The sequence below is a fragment of the Neomonachus schauinslandi genome, chromosome 13 (assembly GCF_002201575.2).
Source record: "Neomonachus schauinslandi chromosome 13, ASM220157v2, whole genome shotgun sequence".
Lineage (NCBI taxonomy): Eukaryota > Metazoa > Chordata > Mammalia > Carnivora > Phocidae > Neomonachus > Neomonachus schauinslandi.
In genome coordinates, this window is record NC_058415.1 from 40,984,734 (window position 1) to 41,002,115 (window position 17,382).

Sequence of the window (17,382 nt, forward strand, 5' to 3'; positions counted from 1 at the left end):
GTGCCCTCCTTTGTCTCCTGTAACCTTTTTTTACTTAAAGTCCGTTTTATCTGACAATAATATAGCTTTCATTTGGTTACTATTTGTGTGGAATACCTTTTTCCATTTTTTTACTTCCAACCTCTTTGTGTCTTCACGTCTAAAGTGAGTCTCTTACAGAGAGTGTATAGATGATGAAATATTTTTAATCCATTCTGCCAATCTTTGCCTTTTTAATGGGAAAGTCTAGCCCACCTGTATTAAAGTAATTACTTTATTTCTGCCATTTAGGTATCTGTATGCCATACCTATCTTTTGTTCCTTGGTTCCTCTATTATTGTCCTTTTTGGTATTTAGTTGAATTTTTACGGTGTATTTTGTTTTCCTTCTTTCCATATGTATGTGTTTTACTTGTTTTCGTAGTGGTTACCTTGTGGATTACAATTACCATCTTAAAACTATAACAACCTAATCTTAATACCAACTTTGTTTCAGTAGTACCTTCAAGGACAGATACTCTGCTTTTATACATCTCTGTCCCTCTCCCTTGATGTTGTTATTGTCTCATCATCTCTTTGTGTGTCTGTTAACATAAATTTATAAATACTGTTTTATGCATTTGCTTTTGAGAAAAAAGTTATAAACTAAAAGTATAATAGCTTTGGCTTTTATATTTGCCTATGTAGTTACCATTACCAGTGTTCTTTATTTCTTCTTACGGATTCAAGTTACTGTCTAGTGTCTTCTCATTTCATCCTGAAGAACTCTCTTTAGCATTTCTTGTACAAAGCCTACCGGTAATGAACTCTCCCCCCTCTTTTTTTATCTGAAAATGCCTTAATTTCTTTTTCATTCCTGAAGGATAGTTTTGCCAGGCATAGAATTCTTGGTTAATGGTGTTTTTTTCTTTCATGACTTCAAATATGTTGTCCTACTCCCAGCTCACTGAATGCATTTAAAACAGTTGATTTAACCGCTTTGACAAGTAACTTCTGTATCTGGGCTTCCTCGTGGGTGGCTTTTGTCAGATTTTTTTTTTTTTCTTGTGAATGTGACATATTTTCTTGTTTCTTTGTGTGCTTTATGTTTTTATTGAGAACAACGAATCTACTGGACATTCTGAGTAAATTTTTTTACTTGTTGATTGTTGGAGCTGCGTGTACTCCTTATTGTGTATGGTTATGGATATTTCTGTTTTATTATCTCTATGGACAGCCAAGAGTTCAAGATTTCCTTAAATGTCTGCCTCCACAAATTTAAAAAAAAGAAAAGGCCCTGTTTCTAAATTTCCCAGTAGCTGCTGCTGTGGGAAGCCACTGCTACCAGGAGACCAAAACCCAGGCAGGTGTCTGCACCGGGTCATCAGGACATTACCAGAGCAACCAAAACCCCCAGTTTGGGGAGAACAAGGTCGCCATTGCTTGTCATGGCATCAGCCATCTATTCAGGAACATAGGCCCCTATTTCCACATCTGCAGTGGGGCTGAGGAATGGGGGGTGGCAGTTGGTTTGCACTCTGTGCTTACTAATGAAAGATTATCCTTTCATCAAACACTTTCCTAGTCGATGTAACTGACTGATCAGATTCCAGAATTCCAAAACAGTTGGTTCCGATCTCTCTTTCCATCTTACTGGTTGCTTTGGTGGAGGGACTGATCCCTAGAGCTGCCGACTATGCCATTTTGCGTATTGTCACTCCCTCTTACTTTTACACCTGTACTTCTTAACTAGGCTGCTCTGGGGGCTTTTATTTTGTAGTTATTGTGCTCACATAATAGAAGTGTGTGAGGTATTACAGATGTGAGAATGTTGTAAAAAGCAAGACTGTGTTGGTTTTAGAGCCAAACTGATCTGCATCCAGACTTGCTCATTTACCTTGGGTAAATCTGAACCTCTGTGCATCTGTCAAATAGCTCTTGTAATAGTGTGAGAGGAGGTATGTACAAGTGTTATGAGCAGCTGTAAATGCCAGTGTTATACCAGCATTAGTTGATATTCCTGTTTTATCATCAGTTGCTAAGCATTTAGTGCCAACCATATTAGATACTGTATGTACACGTTCCCAGCAATAGTTCTGTAAAGTGAGTATTTTCTGTTTTTTTTTTTTTTTTACAGAAGATGAAACTAAAGCTTAAGAGAGTTTTTAACAATTTCCTTAAAGTAAAATTAGGAGTCAAAGCCACGGCTGCCTGACTCTAGCCCTTGCTTACAGCTGTTGTTCCACACTGCCTCTTCGCTGAGTCATACTGTGATTTTAAGGTCTCTTACTTGTTTTTCTCCTTCAGGAGTCACATGCCATAGGAAAAAAGCCTGAAAATCCAGCAGACATGATTGAAGAAGGGGAGCTTATCCTATCTGTGAATATCTTATACCCTATTATATTTCATAAGGTCAGTAGTAAAACCTTTTGAATTTCACAGATAATATGGGTGACTTTTGTCAAAGGGTTTAATAATTTGAATAGTCACAACCTTTAGGGTTCAAAATAAATGCAGACATACACTGTTTTATGTAACAGTTATAATGCTGGAATTTATTTGTAATTGCTGCACTGGAAGCAACTGAAAGTATATGTAAATCCACAGTGATTGTAATTATGTGAATTCTTGGGTTTGTTTCTTAGGTGTTTTTTGTTTGTTTGTTTGTTTTTTACAGAATAGGTGACTGGTAAAGGAGTAGGGTACCCTTTGTTCACCAATTCAGAATACTTGGGAAGCTGTCAAAACTAACTAAAAACAGCTCTTCTTTGAGGAAAATGCAGAAAGTTAACAGGAGTATTCAGAAATTTCTTAGAGGTCTCTGATAAAAAGAATTCTACCGTAGCCCCTAGTGTGTGTATTCTTGATTCCCCAAATAGATGTCACAAACTTTGATAAGGTTTAATTGAAATATTACTATACATGAATTGCACTTGTGAATAGTCAATAATGAAGCAGCTGGGATATAGTTAGTACTAATTACCTTGTTTGATTAAGATCTGAAATTACCAGTCAAACCAAACCAATAAAACGGAACCTCTGGGTCTATAACATGAGAGTAGTGTATAGATTGTTTGGAGGAAATTTTAAAACACACTGCTGCTGGGGCGTCTGGGTTCTTGATCTCAGGGTTATGAGTTAAAGCCCTGGGTTGGACGTGGAGCCTACTTAAAATAATAATAATAAATAAAACACAGTGCTGCTAGATGAAGTTATATTCCAAAGGTTCTTGGTAATTTCATTTTAGTAGCATCTTGATTATAAACTTTAGCTTATTTTGTTTTTTTAAAGATTTTATTTATTTGACAGAGAAAGAGAGAAAGAGGACAAGCAGGGGGAGCGGCAGGCAGAGTGAGAAGCAGGCTCCCCGCCAAGCAGGGAGCCTGATGTGGGGCTCGATCCCAGGACCCTGGGATCACAACCCGAGCCGAAGGCAGGCACCTAATGACTGAGCCACCCAGGCACCCCATAAACTTTAGCTTAAACTAAGAAAGTTCTGTTGCCAAGTGTCTTAGTCCTTTGTGGCCGCTGTAACAAAATACCGCTGATCGAGCGGCTTATAACCAGCAGTTTGTCCCAGTTCTGGATGTTGGGAGTCCAAGCTTGGGGCTAGCACAGGCAGGTGAGGCCCTCTTCCAGGTCACAGGTCTCTCAGGTGTCCGAAGGAGCTAGGCTTTCTGTGGGATCTTTTATAAGAGCACTGACCCCGTTCATGAGGCTCAGCCTGCACCACCTCATCACCCCCCCTCCCAGAGGCCCAACCTCTGAACACTATCACTTGGGCGGTAGGATTGCAGTATCTGAATTTGGGGTGGACAGAGACATTCAGATCATAACACCAAGTGTCTCAGTTGCCTGTGGGATTCTAAGTTATGGAGGTGGCCGAGTGACTATACTAGGGGCCAGTGCCATTGAGAGATGTTAATTACTTATATTTCCTGAGAGGAGCAAGTCGACCACAGCCGCAGGGCCACAGAGGAAAGCACCAGTGACAGTTGGGAACGAGAAGGAGTGAGGAGAAGCCAAAGGCCACAGCCTTTATTGAGGTTTCCATGGGCAGGGCGAATGGTTCGGGCTTGGCTAGGTTGAGTAATTCCAGCGGGTTCGGGGGGCCTAGGGACTGTCCCTAGTTGTCCACTACCTGACCTTACATTGATTTAGGACGAGCAAATACTGGCTTGGTGTGTGAGAATGAGAACAAGGAAGTGACTTCAGAGACCAGGCTCTGGATCACGGGGGAGATGTAAACAGTTTTGGCCATTAATTTGGCCCTGTTATTAATGGATGCCAGATGGACAAATACAGAATCTAAGAAAACACAGAACACTAAGTTATGGGGATAACTTTAAATTCAGAAAACCAGTAACTTCATCTAAATCTGGTCAGGACAGGATGTACAGTTTAATTGCTTTGTCTCTAAGTGGACACTTACTTATTTACCATTTGAATTTTAGCACAAAGAACACAAACCATACCAGACGATGCTGGTGTTGGGCAGTCAGAAGCTCACGGAACTGAGAGATTCAATTTGCTGTGTCAGTGACCTCCAGATAGGTGGGGAATTCAGCAACACTCCTGATCAAGCTCCTGAGCACATAAGCAAAGTAAGGTGTTGTGTTTTCTTTTTTTTCTTACCCTTCATAAAACAAGAAGAAATAATAATAGTAATAACAATAATAATAAGCTAAATAAGTAGTGATTACTCTAGCAGACTACTCTACTCTAGCAGACTCATAAATGTTGCAGTAAATCCTTTCTTCTTTTATGCCATTCCATCAAGTTTATCTCTTCCCTTCTTTTTATCATCAAGACATTTTCAGGGGTGCCTGGGTGGCTCAGTCATTAAGTGTCTGCCTTTGGCTCAGCTCATGATCCCAGGGTTCTGGGATCCAGCCCCGCATTGGGCTCTTTGGTCAGCGGGGAGTCTGCTTCTCCCTCTCCCTCTATGCGCTCTCTCTCTCTCTCAAATAAATAAATAAGGGCGCCTGGGTGGCTCAGTCGTTAGGCGTCTGCCTTCGGCTCAGGTCATGATCCCAGGGTCCTGGGATCGAGTCCCACATCGGGCTCCCTGCTCTGCGGGAAGCCTGCTTCTCCCTCTCCCACTCCCCCTGCTTGTGTTCCTGCTCTCGCTGTGTCTCTCTCTGTCAAAAAAATAAATAAAATCTTTAAAAAAATAAATAAATAAAATCTTAAAAAAAAAAAAAAAAGACATTTTCAAAGATGAGGCTGTGCTCAGTTTTGATTTTCTATCTCCCCTTCAGTTCTCAACCATTCTATTAGTATATACTCTTCCTTTTAAGGTCATAGTTACCACCTAATTGTCTAATCTCTTCTCCATGTTCATACAACTTGACCTCACTAGCATTTGAATTTGCTGTTCACTGTCTCCTCTTTCAAACTCTGAGTTTCCATCTGTCCTAACTGCCCCCAGCAAAGGGTGGGCGTCCACCTGAGAGCCTCACTGCCCATAGAAGGTCCTGTCAGTTCAAGGCGCAGTACCAAGCAGGGACACAGAGAGCATCTGATGTTGGTCCTTGCTGCTGTTTCCCATGGAGTTGCTCTCAGAAGGACAGAGAAGTTTACATACCCATTGGATAAAGATAGAAAGGGGCAAAGTGGTAGACTGGCCACCTGCAAAGTTTTCCGAAGGGATTGCTTGCCCAGTAAAGTAATAGGGTCTTGATCCCTCTATATTTCATGGTAGGGCAGACTTGAGCTAATTCTGTTACTTGGTACACCTCTGGTAGAAGACCTCAGGTTTACTGGCCCACTTAAAAGGGGTGGCCTCTCCTGTAGATCAGGAAAGGATATTCGGGTCAACTAGAATGGAGAGGGTTTGGGTGAGAACCACCGCAGTCACTATTTTGCTGGTTCCTGTGCCACCAGCCACATAACTATTGCTAGCATATAGGCTTCAGGGTGCTTAGGTGGCTTAGTTGGTTAAGCGTCTGCTTTCGGCTCGGGTCATGATCCTGGAGTCCTGGGATCGAGCCCCACATCAGGCTCCCTGCTCCGCGGGAAGCCTGCTTTCCCTCTCCCACTCCCCCTGCTTGTGTTCCCTCTCTAGCTGTCTCTCTCCCTCTCAAATAAATAAAATAAATTAAAAAAAAAAAACGTAGACTTCATTTTGGCAGTTCTTATGAATCCTCCCGGTCTTTCCTCCATTTTCATGGTTTTAAGTGTACTCAAATCTTTGTTAGTGTCTCTCTCTCGCCGCGTTCTCTCCTGATTTCTACATCATTGTTTTGACTGCCTCCTGGACATTTCCGTTTAGCCTCAGTGCTGCCTGGCATTTTATTCGAATTTCTATAGTCGATTCACTCTGCCCCTTTTCAGGGGAACTGTGTGATTCATTCTGAAACTGCCTACATCTCATGGCTTACCATCAGTGGAAAACCCTTGCTGTTTGTTTCATGGAGAAGATAAAGTTACCAGAAGAGAACTTTCCATCACCTCTCACCTCCATATAGCCATCTGCCCATGTACCCTGCCCTCCCACGCGGGACAGTGGCTGGACTAAAGCTGCTGCCACCTGAGGCCAGGCTGCTTGCCCATGGGATCCCATGTCCTCACCGTGCTTGGCCTCACATCACGGTTCCTTCCATTCTGCCAGCTCACCCTTCATTGCAGACACGCTGTGGTAGCTCCCTTCCTAAAACCTTGTCTCGACCATGCATCTTCCCCTAGCCACCACTCAGAGTGAATAACAGCAAGTAGGAACAATAATAGTCAATAATAGCCCCTAAATTCATTGTTTCTCTTTTTCTGCCGTCACCTTGTCTTACACTCAATGTTTATTTTATTTATTTTTTTTTTTAAAGATTTTATTTATTTGAGACAGAGAGAATGAGAGAGAGAGAGCACATGAGAGGGGGGAGGGTCAGAGGGAGAAGCAGGCTCCCTGCCGAGCAGGGAGCCCGATGAGGGACTTGATCCAGGGACTCCAGGATCATGACCTGAGCCGAAGGCAGTCGCTTAACCAACTGAGCCACCCAGGCGCCCATACACTCAACGTTTATTCCCAGCACTCCTGGAAAATCACTTTTCTTGATGCCACCATAGACTTGGTTCTCACCTTTTCTGACCACTAATCAGCACGTCACACCTTTGAATATTCCTCCTTCCTTGCAACGTTTTCTTTACTTAGCTTTTAGGACATTACACCCACCTGATATTCTTTCTGTCTGACTGACTTTTAATTAATTCCTTTGCTGGATGCTTCTCATTTTCCTGACTTGTATTGTAAAGCCCTGGGTGTCAGTCCCTCAGACCTTCCCTCTATATCCTCCCTAGGTGATCTTACCCAGATTCATAGCTATCAATACTGGGACTTCCAAAATTATATCTCCAATCTCAGCATCTTCTCTGACCTCCAGACTTCGATATCCAGCAGTCTCCTTGACAGTTTTTTTATTTAAGTTTTATTTATTTAAGTTATGTCTAACCCAACGTGGGGCTGTAACTTACAACCCTGAGATCAAGAGTTCTCATGCTCTTCCAACTGAGCCAGCCAGGTGCCCCATCCTTGACAGTTTTTATTTTTTTATTTTACTTTTTTTAAAGGATTTGTTTATTTATTTGACAGAGAGAGAGAGAGCACAAGCAGGGTGAGGGGGAGAGGGAGAAGCAAGCCCCCCACCAAGCAGGGAGCCCGATGTGGGGCTCGATCCCAGAGCCCTGGGATCATGACCTGAGCCAAAGGCAGACGCTTAACCCACTGAGCCACCCAGGCGCCCCGACAGTTTTTATTGGATGTCTAATAGCCATCTCAAACTTACTCTGTTCAAAAGCAGACTCTACATCTCCACCTCATTTTATGCCCTCCCCAGTGTTCCTCTCTCAGTAAATACGCCTGTTCTGCATCTGGTTACTTGGGCTAAAAACCTGGGAGTCCTCCTTGTCTCCTTTTCCTCCCACATTGAAGGCATCAGCAAGAGCTTTGGCTCTACTTTGAAAATACACTTAGGCTTTGCCGCGCTCTTGCTTTCTCTGTCTCTAAGAAAAAGAAAAAATAAATCTTTAAAAAAAAATTTAAAAATAGTCTTCAAAAATAAAAAGAAGTTGATCCTGTCCTTCTCCAGTTTAAAAATCTAAGTGGAGCTCTGTAGACTGACATACAAGGCCTTTTGTAACGATGATTCCCAAGTTTACTTTCCATACTATCCACCCCCTACTTCTGCACCTTATGCTTCAGCCACAGATAATTTACGTTGCTCAAGCATAATACTTTTTCATGCCTCCGAATGTCTGAACATGGTAGGAAGTCCTTTCCCTCCCTCCATCCATCTGGTTCATATTCATATTTCCAAACCCAGCTTTAAACTCACTTATTACTTAAAATTTTTCCTGACAGTCCTCTCTTTGCCACCCCGGCACCATTTCGTCTGGCTATTATAGTGCCTGTAATAATCGGCTGGTGCTATTTGATAACGTCTCTCTGCCCCACAGGGCGGGCAGTGTTCTAGTCCTTTTGGTGATTGGCAAGGAGACCAGCGTCCTATGACTCACATAGATTTCACTTAGTTTTCTAGTTATACCAAAAATGGTTTTAAGATAATTGGTTTCTTCAGGTTTGGCATCTTGCTGCTCTTGGAAATAAACATTAAAGAGAAACAAATGGAATTTCAAGGCTGTGTGCAGACCAGGAAATAAAAATTTATCTTTTAAAGGAGAAGCAGGAGTCTTCTGCCATTTCTCTACCCTACCCAAAAAAAAAAAAAAGTGTAATTACAAAGTTTTTATAAATTCACTTTAATACGCAAAATCTGAATTCACTCTGATGGCAATCATGTTTTCACGGCTCAAGGCAGTTGGAGTCAGATCTGGGAATGAGTCTTAGTGCCAGGAACCCCGGAGAGGGTTTTTAACCGGGCGTGGTTAGGGGCGCCTGGGTGGCTCAGTTGGTTGAGCGACTGCCTTCGGCTCAGGTCATGATCCTGGAGTCCCTGGATCGAGTCCCGCATCAGGCTCCCTACTCGGCAGGGAGTCTGCTTCTCCCTCTGACCCTCCTCCCTCTCACGCTCTCTGTCTCCCATTCTCTCTCTCAGATAAATAAATAAATAAAAAACCTTTAACCGGGCGTGGTTAGTTCGTTGTGTTTGTACATCAGTGCTGATGCGTTCAGCAGCTTTCTAAGCCGGGGGTTGGATGACCCATCGTCCTATTTTAAATACTTAACACACGTGCAGTTGTATTGTTTCTGCCTCTTCCGTCTCTTTATTAAAATAGTATCCTCTGGGGGCACCTGGGTGGCTCAGTTGGTTAATTAAGCGTCTGCCTTCAGCTCAGGTCATGATCACAGGGTCCTGGGATCGAGCCCAGCATTGGGCTCCCTGCTTGGTGGGGGGCCTGCTTCTCTCTCCGCCTGCCGCTCCCCCTGCTTGTGACCTCTCTCTGACAAATAAATAAATAGAATCTTAAAAAAAAAAATAATATCCTCGGATTATTGAGCACTTACCATGTGCTAGACAGAAGTACGCTTTGGACAGAATTATCACCGTTTAAAGATACGAAGAAGTTGGGTTAGAGCGCTGTCATGCGTTGCCCATGTTTGGTAAGCAGAGTGGAGGCTGCATTCAGACCATTGTCAACTTGACTTCCAAGCCCCACATTCTTGTTTGCCGTGTTGGCATGATGCCAGGCGTGAGGGTCTTTCCCTGCCTTTGTTTCCTTGCTGAATAGGCAGCGAGTGAAAACTCAGCTATGCTGAGAGTTGCAGCAGCTTCTAAACACATGGCCTCTGGAATCTCTGCTAACATTTGTCTGACCTATGGAAAGATTTTTATTTCACTGATTGGCATTTGTATTTTATGGTTTGGTTTTCTTTTTAATTTTTGCTTTGGAATTTTTTTTTCCCTGTTTATCTGAGTCCTCATCTTTCTTGATGAGTCTGGTCCCTTGGAAAATTCTGACCATACACACAAGAAATAGTATGAGTCCTTATGTACCCATTACCCACCTTCACCAATTCTCAGCATTTTGCCAAATTATTATTATTATTTTTTTAAGATTTTATTTATTTATTTGACAGCGAGAGAGGGAACACAAGCAGGCAGAATGGGAGAAGGAGAAGCAGGCTTCCCGCTGAGCAGGGAGCCCGATGTGGGGCTTGATCCCAGGACCCTGAGATCATGACCTGAGCTGAAGGCAGACGCTTAACCGACTGAGCCACCCAGGCGCCCCTTGCCAGATTATTTTATCTGTTCACCTCATGCCATTGTCAAACGTAACAAAATTGAGAATTGGTCTGTAAGTTAATAATGCTTTTTTGGACAGATACTTGGCATGTATTCCACTGGTAATCATGGGAAAAAAATCAGTGAGTTGCGGTTCTTGTAGCTGAGGAAAGGAGAATCTTTATTTCAACCAATAAGCAAGAATTTTGAATATTAACTTAGATGATTTTAGTATGTGAGAAGACTGGGAGCATTGAGCCAGTATATTTCAATCTATTTTAAAGATTTTATTTATTTATTTGACAGAGAGAGACACAGCGAGAGAGGGAACAGTAGGGGGAGTGGGAGAGGGAGAAGCAGGCTTCCTGTGTAGCAGGGAGCCCGATGCGGGGCTCGATCCCAGGCCCCTGGGATCATGACCCGAGCCGAAGGCAGACGCTTAACGACTGAGCCACCCAGGCGCCCCTATTTCAATCTATTTTAAAAGCTTATATCTAAAATGTAATATGTTTTGCTAACATTTGTTTTTTGGGCTATTGTTGTTAAAGAATGGAGTGCATTTTTTTTTTTAAGATTTATTTATTTATTTATTTGAGAGAGAGAATGAGAGAGAGAGAGCAGGAGAGGGGAGAGGGTCAGAGGGAGAAGCAGACTCCCCGCCGAGCAGGGAGCCCGACACGGGACTCGATCCCAGGACTCCAGGATCATGACCTGAGCCGAAGGCAGTCGCTTAACCAACTGAGCCACCCAGGCACCCGGAGTGCACTTTTTTTTTTAAATATATGTATAATATCAGGCCAGTATTTTCTACTCAAGTGTTGTTTTTTTGTTTTGTTTTTTTAATGACCCCTCACATTTTAATATGTGGTCTACTTTTAACATCACTCAGATTAGTTTTTTTTTTCTTTTTTGTCAGTAATCTCTTAAGGGTCTTGCTTAGAGGAACTTAAAAAAATACTTGGCACATATTGCTGTTACTTATTATAAATAAAGCCCTGGTGTAAGACAAAGAGCTTCTTCAGCATCTGTCCCATTACCATTTTCTCACAGCAGATCCTAGGAATACTTCTGAACATTTTTTTTTTTAAGATTTTATTTATTTATTTAAGAGAGAGAGAGAAAGGGCAGAAGCTGTGGGGAGGGGTGGAGGGAGAGGGAGAAGCAGACTCTCCCGCTGAGCAGGGAGCCCAATGCGGGACTCCATCCCGGGACCCTGGGATCACGACCCAAGCCAAAGGCAGATGCTCAACCAACTGAGCCACCCAGGCACCCTATTTCTGAAATTCTAATATAGCTGATTTGAATGTTAACAAGAGAACAAATTACTGATGCCTAAAATTATATATAAATGACTTTGTTCACATGATCCTGTTAGTTCTCGATAGTTACTTTGTTTATAAAGTGGAAATAGTACCAGTAGACTCTGGGGCTACATTAGGTACATAACAGAAGTAACTTCTTACACTAGGTTTTCCATTTTGGTTGACAATCCTCCCCTCCCCAGAGTTGGTCAGCTAAAATAGCTGACAAAATAGGGAAACTAGTAGTGAGGATCTCTGGTTGCCACTGAAAATCAAAATTACCTGGTTTTGAGATTGCTTACATCTTCTGTTCTATTTGTATACTGACACAAGGAAGAGTTACTAATGGATGACTTCGGATTTAGATGCAAAACAGTACCCCTTCTAAATAATTATGCCAACCAAAAGCATTAAGTTGCCTAAATCAACTCAAGTTCTGTAGAAGCATTTTTTTTAAAGAAGATTTTATTTATTTATTTGACAGAGACAGCGAGAGCAGAAACACAAGCAGGGGGAGTGGGAGAGGGAGAAGCAGGCTTCCCGCTGAGCAGGGAGCCCGATGCGGGACTCGATCCCAGGACCCTGGGATACTGACCTGAGCCGAAGGCAGACGCTTAACGACTGAGCCACCCAGGCGCCCTGTAGAAGAATTTTGTAATGAAAAAATGAAACTCTTGTTTTTATTTCCAAAATAAGGCAGGATGCTTTCAGAACCTTTATTTTAGATCCTAGCTTACCTCTTTGAGTGTCCAGAAGTATATTTAGTGGCAGTTTTTGTGTTAATAGCAGCTAGATATGGCATTCTGGTACATGTTATCCTTTTGTCTCTACAGGTACCTGGGAAGGAGGTAATGGCTTTACTCCAATGTTACATGAAGAAACAGGGTCAGGGAAATTGAGGGACGGCCCAACGAGAAACAGCACAGCTAGTCTCATAAGGGTGTCTGATGCCATTGCCCGATAATAAGTAAATGAGGGAATGAAGAAAGAAAAATAGAAGCTTCAAAGGAGATACATTTGGTTATTTTAGAGTAAGATTTTTTTAATACCTGAAACTTAGCTATGTTTCATAGTTCATAAAGTGCTTTGGGGTTTTACAGTCCTGTAAGATAGTGTGACAGATACACAGGTGAGGAATCCGAGGTCTGAGGAGTACTTACATATAGATTAAGGAAAAGAACACAGGTCTTCTGACTCTCCCCCAGGGCTCTGATTGTAAGGGTATTGTGAAGAGCAAGTCTAACAGAGTGCCTCTCAGCACTGCTTGCCCATTTGAATCTCCTGGGGAGCTTGGGGAAACATCAGTGCCTGGGCCACATCCTGAGAGATTCTCATTCAGTGGCTCTGAGGTGAGACTTGGTCTTTTGGTGTTTCTAGGATTCTGTTCTGCAGGGAGGACCAAGAGACACCCCTCTGGAAAGTCTGGTAGGCTGAAAGTTAAGAAACCTGAGATGGTTCAGACCAGTTGTGTGACTGCTCTGGTCCTCTGGGGCAAGACTGCTTGAGTAAGGGGACGCCTGGGTGGCTCAGTCGTTAGGTGTCTGTCTTCGGCTGAGGTCATGATCCCGAAGTCCTGGGATCGAGTCCTGCATCGGGCTCCCTGCTCGGCGGGGAGCCTGCTTCTCCCTCTGCCCTTCACCCTGCTCATGCTCTCTCTCGCAAATAAATAAAATCTTAGAAAAAAAAAAGGACTGCTTGAGTAAGAATAGATACTCAAATTCTGCCTAAGAATTATTGAAAATTTGAAGGGGGAATTTTTATAAAAGTACACTGAGGGCACCTGGATGGCGCAGTTGGTTGAGCATCCTAATCTTGGTTTCAGATAGTGATCTCAGGGCCGTGGGATCGAGCCCAGCATTGGTCTCCACGCTCAGTGTGGAGCCTGTTGGAGAGTCTCTCTCCTTCTGCCCCTCCCGCTTGTGCTCTCTCTCAAATAAATAATCTTAAAAAAAAAAAAGTACACTGAGGGGTACCTGGGTAGCTCACTTGGTTAGGTGTCTGCCTTCAGCTCAGGTCATGATCCCAGGGTCCTGGGATCAAGCCCCGCATCGGGCTCCCTGCTCAGGAGGGACTTCTGCTTCTCCCTCTCCCTGCTCATGCTCTCTCTCGCTATCTCTGTTTGTCTCTCAAATAAATAATCTTTTTTTAAAAAAAGGTATGCTGAAAATACTAAAAAATAACAGAAAAACATAACTCTGTAATCACCTATCGCTGGGGAAATATCAAAGATGTGACTTTTGGTTTTTACTTCTAGTATCCAAAATAACTCACTGCCGTGTATTCATATAATAAAATAATATTGTTTATTTCATTTCTAATTAGGTTCCTTTCACAAGTCTCAGAATACACGAATTTAAATCAGACCTAGTGATTAAAACAGCAATAGGATAACATTGAAAATGGCAGCAAGGATCAGATGTTTACACTTTCATCCCTGGTAAATAGCATAAAACTTGTCACATAGGAGGTTCTCATTAAATAGTAAACAAATTAATGAGCTGAGCATATTTTGTGAGGTTCCATAAAGTTACTGTAAAGCATATTAGTGTGGTTTTATGACCTATAGATTTTGAATTGGTAGCACTTTCCTAATTATTAATAGAGGACTCTCTTTCAATGCCATCTATTTCCTTATAGGACCTGTACAAATCAGCCTTCTTTTATTTTGAAGGGACATTTTACAATGATAAAAGATACCCCGAGTGCAGAGATTTGAGCAGGTACAGTTTTCAAAAATCTTCTCAGTTTTTCCTGTTTCTAGTTCTTGAAATAGTGAGATCTCCACAAATCCTATTACTGGTCTGTTAAGGGTCTTTGCTACGGAATTGTTTTGTTTGTTTTGGGGTCAGAAATATCAGTTTTTAAAATATATTCAGTTATTTCATCTGGTTGGCCTAGGTATTATTAAGTTAATCAAAATTTTTACTTCAGAAAGAAAATTTTCCTATCAAAGATCTACAGACTATTTCAAAATCTTTGTGTTATCTACTGTCTTAGAAATTCCAGCAAATCTTGGGGCACTTGGCTGGCTCAGTCCGTAGCAACTCTTGATCTCGGGGGTCCTGAGCTTGAGCCCCATGTTGGGTGTGGAGCCTACTTTAAAAAAAAAAAAATTCTAGCAGATCTTGTATTGAGCCATAGATACGTCTAAGAAACTTTAAATCCCACTTAAACACGTTATTAGTCTCTTTCATATTTAGGTGATAGCAGTAAATTAATCTTACTGTTTTTTTCTGCTTGTCCAGTATATACTGTTGTTTGCCCTAGATGAGTATGTTAAATATATGGTTAAGTATATAACATGAAAAATCTATAGCTCATAGTCATGTTAATTAGCCCATACTTTTACTATCAGTGTCTTAGCAACTCAAATATATATGTATATTGTTTCTGAGTGTTTATATACATTCTCTTTCATTTTAGCCAATTGTATCTGTATTCTAATGTAGCAGTTCTCAAACTTGCTGCTTTCAGCATTCCTTTATACTATACTTGAGGAGTCTAAAGGACTTTAGCTATCAGTATTTACCATATTAGAAGTTGAAGCTAAGAAATATTTTAAATATTAACTAATTTAATCCCATTACATGTTAACATTAATAATTTTGGGGAAAAAAATAACTTTTCCAGAACAGAATGAGGCGAATGTCATTGTTCTACATTTTCCATTCAGTCTGAAGTGATAAAACACATCATATAGCCTTTATTTTTTTTATAGATTTTATTTATTTATTCATGAGAGACCCAGAGAGAGAGAGAGGCAGAGGGAGAAGCAGGCTCCCAAGGAGCAGAGAGCCCGATGCGGGACTCGATCCCAGGACCCTGGGATCATGACCTGAGCCGAAGGCAGACGCTTAACCATCTGAGCCATCCAGGCGCCCCTCATGTAGCCTTTAGAATACTGGTCATTTATGAGAGAATAGGAGTTGAAAAGGGCAAATGACATTTAATCACAAAGATCACCTTGACTTCCAGAACCACACTTAGAGAACTGTTTCTCTAATGGATAAAGACACAGAGTTCTTAGTTTCTACCTGTGTCAGCCACTAAGATTGTCTCCTCAAGGTGGCAACTGTCCAGTTACATTGAGTGATACTTGCAGTCACAAACCGTTTTCTGTCATTTTTAGGTTTTTGTGGCATAATGAACTACCCTTGTCTTTTCCCCCCCTTCAGAACTATCATTGAATGGTCAGAGTCCCATGACAGAGGCTATGGAAAATTTCAGACCGCTAAAATGGAAGATTTCACCTTCAACGACCTGTATATTAAACTGGGTTTTCCTTACTTATATTGTCACCAGGGAGACTGTGAGCACGTTGTTGTCATTACTGACATAAGGTAAGTGGCAGCACTCAGAACATGGTATTTGTTCTGTTTTCCTTTTCTTTATTTCACAGTATAAAAGCACAGGCAGTTTGGTTTTGTTTTCAATTAGAGGAATAAAAGTAGTGCCTGCAGCTTGGCTTGGGAGCGGCAAAATCATGTTTGCTCTCCCTGGACTGACCAACTCTCCATCCGTTTATATTCTGTCTTTATTTGGGGGAGTATCTATGATAGAAATACTTTATTAGAGGGTTAAAAATCTGTAAATGTCTCCATTTGTAGATCAGGCAGGCAGTAGCCATCCGCTTTGGAGATCACTTTGTATATCCTATCATGCCTTTGCTTAGCCAGTTTGCAACTATGTATCTAGGTTTCTTGTCTCTTTGCCAGAATTTAAGGAGATCAAAGGGAACTGGGAGAAGAGAAGGGTCATTCTAGTATTTGACAAATGTGAAGTCTTAATGCTTTCATCAAGTATAAAGTGAGAAGGACTAGTTTAAAATGAGATTTTGTTACAATTTTGTATAGCTTGTGTGTCTTTCTCATAAGGCTCTTCCTTATTTAGGAAATCTCAATTTGTGAAGGGTCAATATATAGGAATAAGCCCTATTCCATCCCTGCTTTAATTCCGAGAGACCATTTTTATGGTTTTTTTTTTTTTTATGGAGTAGTGATACACCCAGGCTTTTTATTATACCAGTAGTAGGAACTGATGCCTTCGGAAAGTCCCTGCCTCCACTTTTCTTGGATCTTAGTGACCAGTCTCCAAAATTCTGCCTGGCATGCACTTATTCTCAGGAGGTTTCCCGAGGAAGGACTTCACACTTACTGCTTAGGAAACCTTGAAATAGAAAAACATGAATGCAGGGGCGCCTGGGTGGCTCAGTCGGTTAAGCGTCTGCCTTTGGCTCAGGTCATGATCCCAGGGTCCTGGGATTGAGCCCTGAGTCGGGTTCCTTGCTTACAAGGGAGTCTGCTTCTCCCTCTGCCAACTGCTGTCCCTGCTTGTGCTCTCTTTCTCTGACAAATAAGTAAAATCTTAAAAAAAAAAAAAAGAAAAAAAACCATGACTGCAAAGCAGGAGAGAGAATGCTGATAAAGGGAAATCCCAGCATGATGGCCATCTAGGCAGTTCGTCCCGAGACGGGAGCACAGCAGAGAACTGAGGAAGATGTCTAGAACTGCTGCCAGGCGTCCCGCTGGTGCATAAACACTCGGAGAGCATGCTTCTCATTCTGTCGGGAAGTACAGAACTAAATTAGCAACAGGTACACACTGCAACCTAAGCAGATGCAAACCTGAGAGAAGTCGTTAGCTGGCAGCCTCTGGCTCGTAGCTAGAAAACCATGTGTTACACAGTAAAAGGAATCTGCAGTCAGTTGTGGAGTTGAGGTGTAAGTAGTAATATTAATTTGGCATCATGTAAACATTAAATATTTAATCAAAGTTATTTTGGTTCTGTAGACAGATGTTGAGGAGGTAAATTTATTTATTTACTTATTTATTTAAAGATTTTATTTATTTATTTGAGAGAGAGAGCAATGAGAGGGGGGAGGGTCAGAGGGAGAAGCAGACTCCCTGCTGAGCAGGGAGCCCGATGCGGGACTCGATCCCGGGACTCCAG

The 17,382-nt window shown here is 41.9% G+C and overlaps 1 protein-coding gene across 4 annotated transcripts in view; it reads left to right on the forward strand.

The window, feature by feature from the left end:
- Positions 1-17,382, forward strand: part of SNAPC3 (small nuclear RNA activating complex polypeptide 3) — a 43,185-nt gene that overhangs the window by 21,822 nt on the left and 3,981 nt on the right. Inside the window, exons 4-7 of one of the 4 annotated variants that reach the window (XM_021682417.1) lie at positions 2,265-2,369; positions 4,412-4,561; positions 14,071-14,153; positions 15,609-15,773. In XM_021682417.1, coding sequence (XP_021538092.1) covers positions 2,265-2,369; positions 4,412-4,561; positions 14,071-14,153; positions 15,609-15,773 — 503 coding nt within the window. Of the gene's footprint in view, positions 1-2,264; positions 2,370-4,411; positions 4,567-14,070; positions 14,154-15,608; positions 15,774-17,382 lie in introns of all 4 variants that reach the window. The other 3 variants (XM_044920573.1, XM_044920574.1, XM_044920575.1) reach the window with 3 other exon arrangements.